Source organism: Maniola hyperantus, chromosome 18, assembly GCF_902806685.2.
Source record: "Maniola hyperantus chromosome 18, iAphHyp1.2, whole genome shotgun sequence".
Classification (NCBI taxonomy): domain Eukaryota; kingdom Metazoa; phylum Arthropoda; class Insecta; order Lepidoptera; family Nymphalidae; genus Maniola; species Maniola hyperantus.
In genome coordinates this window covers 11549848-11556825 of record NC_048553.1, presented here as the reverse complement: position 1 = coordinate 11556825, position 6978 = coordinate 11549848, and the positions used below count along the sequence as shown (strand labels likewise).

Genomic DNA, 6978 nt, shown 5'->3' with positions numbered 1-6978 from the left:
AATTTTTTATTATTATTGTTCCACCGTGACCAGCTTTCCAGTCTTTATAGGATAGGTACAAATGAAAAGCAGTTTTTATATAAATTTTTAATTATTTATTTAATATAAAATCATCATATCAGATCGTTAGGACCGCGGAAATTGATACTGACAGCTACAACAAGTATACTCGACATAATATTTTATTAAAAGGCCCACCCACATACGCGATTTTCGAGACACGAATACACTGCTACAATTTTGTCACGAAAATCGCTTGTCTGATTCAAAGTCAAAATATACATGCTACGCAATTTTTTTTATAAAGAATATTATCCATGTTAAATGACTTTAGAGCTTTAGTTCTAACTAAAGCTAAAGAGCCCTAATTATGAGAGCAAAACGGAAAACGAAAACCAGAAAGTCACCTACACTACTCTATAGGTTAGTATGCATTGCGCCTTATGGGTCCTCAGAATTGCATAGATTGCAGTGGCGTGCACAGGAGTTCAAGCCAGGGTATGCATTTAGGTATGAACTTATTTTACGGCAGGTTATAATGAAAAATAAGCATTGATTTATTACAATGAGGGTAAGCAGTGCGTTTATGCTTCTATGAGCTGCACGCCACTGATAGATTGAGTAGGTGAAGTGGATTACTATGCAGTGAAATGGCTATGGTTTAAATTAAGGCTGTTTTACGCCAGAGAAACACAGTGCAACATTGAAGCATGCCACAGCTATGCAAATGGGCGTTTATGTTACTTATGTTAACTTAAATAATTTATAATGCACTTTGCTCCGTAGGTATGCGTTGCACCTTAAGGATACTTAGAATTCGATTCGTAGGTTTTAAACATGTATATTTTGAATATTATATTATATCCGAGGCCTCTTTTAAACTCTGAACAATAAAATCAACATAAAATGGGAACATTCAGGCAATTATTATCATTATAAAATGGCACTACCTAATTTAGGTAACAGATATTTACATTTCATAAAGAAATTCACAACAAAAGCAATCATTTGTTATTCTAACTTTACACCTTAAAATTAAGTCATCAATTTCACTTTGAATCCAAAATTACTTCGCTCCGTACAAGATTGTTTATTTGTTATTTTATTCTAGAACTATAAATATATAAACTATAAATTTTATTAATACTTTATAAATATTCTAGAGGATAACCAAAAACAGTTTAATATAATATTTCAAATTCAAGCAAAATTTGGTAACAAATTACATTTATTTTTATTTTTGACGAAAAATAATATTGCGAATCTAAGCATACTAATAAGATAACTAACAATAAAAATGGGTATATTACATATACATACATCCACACAACCAATGTATATATGCTACATTAAAGTATAAGGTATATTTAACAAATAAAATGTAAAATCTACGAGCTGTAAGTAAGAGTAAAAGTTCTTAGCCACAATTTTACAGTACAACTAATGCATAGGGTCTTAACACTATATACAAATTTTATACAGTCTTGAAAATAGGTAGTATTTTGTCATTCATTATTATTATACATCTATAACATTATTGAAAAACATCTTTGAGCAAATAAATATTCGTACACACTTAAACTTAAAGCTCGGTACATGACTGAACTTAAAAACGGGATGAATGGGGCCGATTCTCTTGTACACAATCTCTAACCTAAACTAAATCAACAGGTCTAAATCTAGTGCTATCCTTTTCCGCATGCAAAATTATGAAAGGGATAGCAATATATTTAGAGGTGCCATTTTAGTTTAGTTTAGAGATTGTGTACAACGGAATTAGCCACATTGTCTTTAGCCTAAGTTTAAAACCAACTTCATTGTTAAAATTTTATTATACTAGTTATACAGTGTGAAATTTTAATAGTTGTTTTCCCGTAGCGAAAGAGTTTTGTCTTGACAATCTATTTATAATAACAAAATTACTAGAGTAAAAAAATGGCAGATTTATAATAACTATTGTGAAAAACAAAACTCGAAAGCAACCTTGTACCAATAGTAAAAGCTAGCGATAACTTCGCGGTTGGCCGTGAGTGCAGGCTAGTTTATGCCATATTACTACGTGCGAAAGCTTATTTTGCTTTACATTTTCACATTGTCAGCAGCGCGTGCGATTCGAGTAGTACCGTACCTACGTTATGTTTAATGCATTACTATTATTTCTCACGCTTGTTTTTTAATTATTTCAAAACAAACACATTTTCATTTTTTAAATTAAGCTCTATTCAAGGAACTACAAATCAGCTTAGCATAGTACTAGTAAAACAACCATTAAAATTTCACGCTGTGTATTAATTCAAGCACAAAGCCCTTCTTCACATTATAGACCTGTAGTCTAGTAGACTATCTATTATTATACTCAAGTTAATTCAAAATTTTTTGATATATTTTTTCTTCAATAACAAGTGCATCGTAATCAACTTAAATTATAATAACAATTTAGTAATATATTTTTGTTAATGTAATATAATTATCATGTACCCAGTTACGAGAATTAATATTTACTTAATTAGGAAAATAAGTATTGTCATAGTTCTAGTGTTTAAACTATAGTGCGTGATGCCCGTAATTAATATAAATGTATGATGTAGCTACTAGCCATACATTTATATTATATTGTAACTTTTTTTTATTAAGTGTACCTACAAATAAAATATACTTACATTTTAAACAAAAAGATTCTGGAATAAATAGCGTTTTAAAAATAAACCATAGAGAAAGGAAACGAATCTAAAATCAGAGAACGTTAGTATATAATTTTTCAAGCTATTCGATTTTGAATCTGAGTTGTACCCATGTTATACAAGGTAGATTAGCGAGAAGTTTGAAAACAATGCTTCTAAAGTTCCTATTTTTTAGGAAAAATTTCATATTCAAAATCAACTAAAAATTAACATACCTACCTAATATTATGCAGTTTTCAACTTAGGTTGTTTAAGACTGGATACTATAAATATACCTCTTTTGGTTACTTCTACTAATTTCATTCTGCGTACAAATTTTAGAAAGGTATAAACTAAGTCTCAGTTTTTGTCTATTAGCCACACTGACCTCTATTAATACAACTACGCTGGAATTGCGATTGCCGACCTGTTTTTGAGAAACTTGATGTTCGCTATTTTGGCGCTGATATAGCAGCAGTGAGCGTAATGTGAGCGTAGGTACTCGGAACTAAATGTCAGTGATGAGACATCTGTCAAAATAGCGTCAACATGAAAAATATTTGACGCAAATGAACAATGAGTTTTAATTCCCGGTACGCTCAGTAAAATAACTGCCATTTTGTAGGGCACATCTTTTCTAGCGTACTTGTATTTCATCCATTTCAGTGATTGGCTTGTAAAAAGTTGTGAAAAAAGCTGAATCCTCATTAAGGGTGGCATTGATTTGTCCGGAATAGATGCACCTCGACCGAGGCAAAAGTGCATGTTTAGGTCGAAGCAGCGCGCCGACCATTAATAATATTCTACACTAATCGCGCTGCTGGACAAAGTAAACCCTGGCAAGGCTGCCTCGCTTAATAAGGACCCTGCTAATCATTTTATTTAAAGTGTTGTATAGCTACAGTTCTACGGTATAAAACACTTTTAAAAAGTCTTAATATTACATACTACAACATTAAGTTATTGGTGATATTCTCTACAACGTAGTCTTCGTCGTTGAATTCGACGGCGAAATATTTGATTTTAGTTTTTGAAGTATTGGACATGGCAGTTTCGGATTAAGGTGTAAGCGACGTACACTAGGTCACGTAGTGTCAACATGACGAAAAATTCTGGGGGTCATTCTGTTAACATTTCTCATGTACTTAACATATTTTAAAATGATATGTACCTATTGTGGTCGTGTAATACTCTATTATGATCTTATTCAGCATTAGAGTCTATCTTCATTATGATATTCAAATGGCTTTACATTCATAACTATAATAATATGAATTATGACTATATCTGTGGCACGCTATGAAGCAGTTTTGACATAATATTATTAGAATAGTGATGTGAGACATTATTAAGAAAAATAACATAGCCAAGTGCGATTCGCACATATTACCTAAGTCTTCGTGAGTTGAAAGTAAAATTTAAGTATGTACCTAACTGTTATAATTTATTTCGTCGTTACTTCAGCGTTGAAAACAACGTCAGTATTTAGAGAATATTCCTACAGAAGTTAAGTGTTTACACGCAGCTTTCAGGGCCGGGCAAGTTTTCAGCCAATACATGCTCCCTTCTCCTCACATTTCCTTTCCCTTTTCTATGTAAAGTGGAAGTTGCCAAGCTGTTTGAACTCAAAGTTGGTCCACTAAGAGCAAGGGTTTGACTTCCAAATGGCGATCCCACGTTGCCATTGGGACACACGAAGTTTGGACTTCCTAAAGTTGGACTATTAGTCACTACGAAGTTCGGTCGGAAGTTGTTCGTTAAGTTTTGGTTGATAACGTCCTCTTGTCTACTGCTTGGCACCATGTCACTGCCTGGGGTTAGCTGGTGGAGAAAATAAGATTGTTAACGCATCAATTTCGCTTACGCTAACGCGGGGTTGTAGCACACGAGTAGATATTATAGACCAGAGGGGAAGCTTCACACTAGCTCACGCACACCACGACGTGCCACGGACGTTCCGTTTGCGCCCAGTTCGATGGCAAACAGCGGCAAACGGAGCGTCCGTGACACGTCGTGGTGTGCGTGAGCTGCGCTATGAGTGAGTCTACCTACAGCCAGCCGCTAGTATGAAGCTTCCCCTCTGGTCTATATAATATCTACTCGTGTGGTTGTAGCTAGAGTTGAATTTAAGATCGAGCAGCTGTGGTTACAGATAAGGCGGAAATAAATCAAATTGTTAGATACATTGACTTATACATTACTTCGTATGGACTGGGCCATTGATCAAACAAAATGGCACCGACTCAGTGGTGCTTTAGTACCAATGCAACCTCAGTGACGTCTGGATTTCAAACGGGTCGCTCATTAGTATCTAAGAGGTGGCGCTGATTTATTTGGTTCCAAAGCCGTGAAAATTTTTGTTAGCTTGGGCATATCTTGTCATTTATATCGATGGTCAGATATTTTTACTTAGATAGGGGGTGATAGATAAAATAATGTTATTCAGGTTAATATTATTTCTTATATTTCTTATATTATGAGTAAAGTTTACTTAGCATAATATAATATTGCCTTCACTTTTCCAAGGATTCTAAATCCTTCAAAAATGGCTAAATTTTAGAGAAATTATTATTGGCCCCGATTCTCTAGTCTCTCTCTAAACTAAATTTAAAATATCTGCATCCTTTTCTTTTTACTAATGCTAAAAAAGGAACGGAACATGACTTTCACATTTAAAGACTCTAAATTTTAGTGCACAATACAAATTTTAACAGTAGGTTCGCGAGTGCGTGCTAAAATCACGGGTTTTACCATCTAAAAATTAAATTTAGAAATGTCAAACTGCTTCTGTCCTTTTCATATTACAATAGTAAGAAGAGGGTGCGAATACTCTAAAATTAGGTTGTGCTTAGAATCGGTGCCAATGTATGATCGAAATGGAATAACAGCTGAAAAATTGTTGGAATTGAAGCTAAGTGCAGTACCTATTTTAGAACATAATCACCTGTTGCAGACGCCCAGTGGAGTCCAAGAGAGCGAGATCTTCCGCTGAAAAAACAGCTCCAGTTTTACTCCAATCACCTGCGCAAACCAACAATTTCGAAAAAAGCCATTTTTATTTTATTCCGATTGCAGGTTTTCTTTTTTCCTTCACCGTAAAAGCAAGTGGTATTTAATTACGTAAAACGCACATAGCTCAGAAAAGTTAGAGGTGCGTGCCTGAAATCGAACCCCCGACCTCCGATCTAGGCTATCACAGATTATAGCTAGGGTGTAGGAATAACAATCCATGTCTGTAATTGAGACAAATTCAAGGACTTTTCTGTAGAACCAAATCTATCCAGAAATCTCGAATGAGAACAAAAAACAAGCAATAAGTTTATAAGTTTCTCCAATTTTTTGAAGTTAGTAATAAAAATTTCGATTGGGTACCTCTTAACTCCTTTATGCTAGGCCACTCGTCTGCTTCGCTTGTCGCAGGCGGTAATTTTTGATTATCCCCATCTGTACAAAAAAAAAAGAAAAGTTACTCATTTATCAAAACACAACCCGAGCGATTTAAGTATCATCATCAGCACAAACTATCGCCAGGCCACTGCTTATCACGGAAGTCCTCTCAGAATAAATAAATAAAATCATTTATTTCCACCAAATACAAAATCATATTTTTGTTAGTATTGACACGTAACTTAAAACTAATTATTATAAAATTCTTACCAAAACAATACTGTGCACCTGTTGCAGAATGAAATGGGATTAGGCCATAATAATTAACCATGCTATATTTAAAATAGGGATGATGTCTAGTCAAATCAGCGAATTTTTATCAAACGTCAAAATGCTCGCCTAGAACTAACAGCGGACATGGGCTATGCGAATTTTCGAAGACCCTCTAGTTAACGATTCCTGAGAAATAGTTTATTTTTGACATGCTCATACCAATTCTCAGGTATGCATGTTTTCTCAAGATGTTTTCTTTAAGGTAGCTCAGTTCGGTGCTTTCTCCATACAAACGTAGGAGGGAAAATACAACAACATTCGATATTGTACGCACAAAACTAAGAATTATATCGATTTATCTCGTCATTATCTAGGTTTATTGATATATAAAATATTGAAAAAAATATTGATTTAAAAGTTACGAGGCTCAAAAGATTCCTATTTTAACACTAAATTAATGACAACTTTGGGCGTAAATAAATAAGATTAGGGATGTGAAAATTCTAAAACAATTTATCATTAGACGTTGTTTATTTATTCATTAGTTGAAATAACTTTACTTTGCAAACATAAATTCAGCAGTTTTTTCACAAAAATACTTTTCCTAAACCCTTTTCGCGCGCTTGATTTCAGTGAAAATCATCGTGCCTCTCAACTT

General features: G+C 33.9%; 1 protein-coding gene across 5 annotated transcripts in view; it reads right to left on the bottom strand.

Annotated features, from left to right (window-relative positions):
• Positions 1-800: 800 nt before the first annotated feature.
• LOC117990491 (neural cell adhesion molecule 1-like) overlaps positions 801-6978 on the bottom strand; it is a 165024-nt gene continuing 158846 nt past the window's right edge. For all 5 annotated transcript variants that reach the window (XM_034977941.2, XM_069504681.1, XM_069504682.1 and 2 more), the window contains exons 16-18: positions 6033-6104; positions 5605-5681; positions 801-4481 (exon numbers count right to left, since the gene is read on the bottom strand). In XM_034977941.2, the coding sequence (XP_034833832.2) occupies positions 4176-4481; positions 5605-5681; positions 6033-6104 (455 nt within the window). In that variant the 3' untranslated portion in view covers positions 801-4175. The remainder of the gene's footprint in view (positions 4482-5604; positions 5682-6032; positions 6105-6978) is intronic.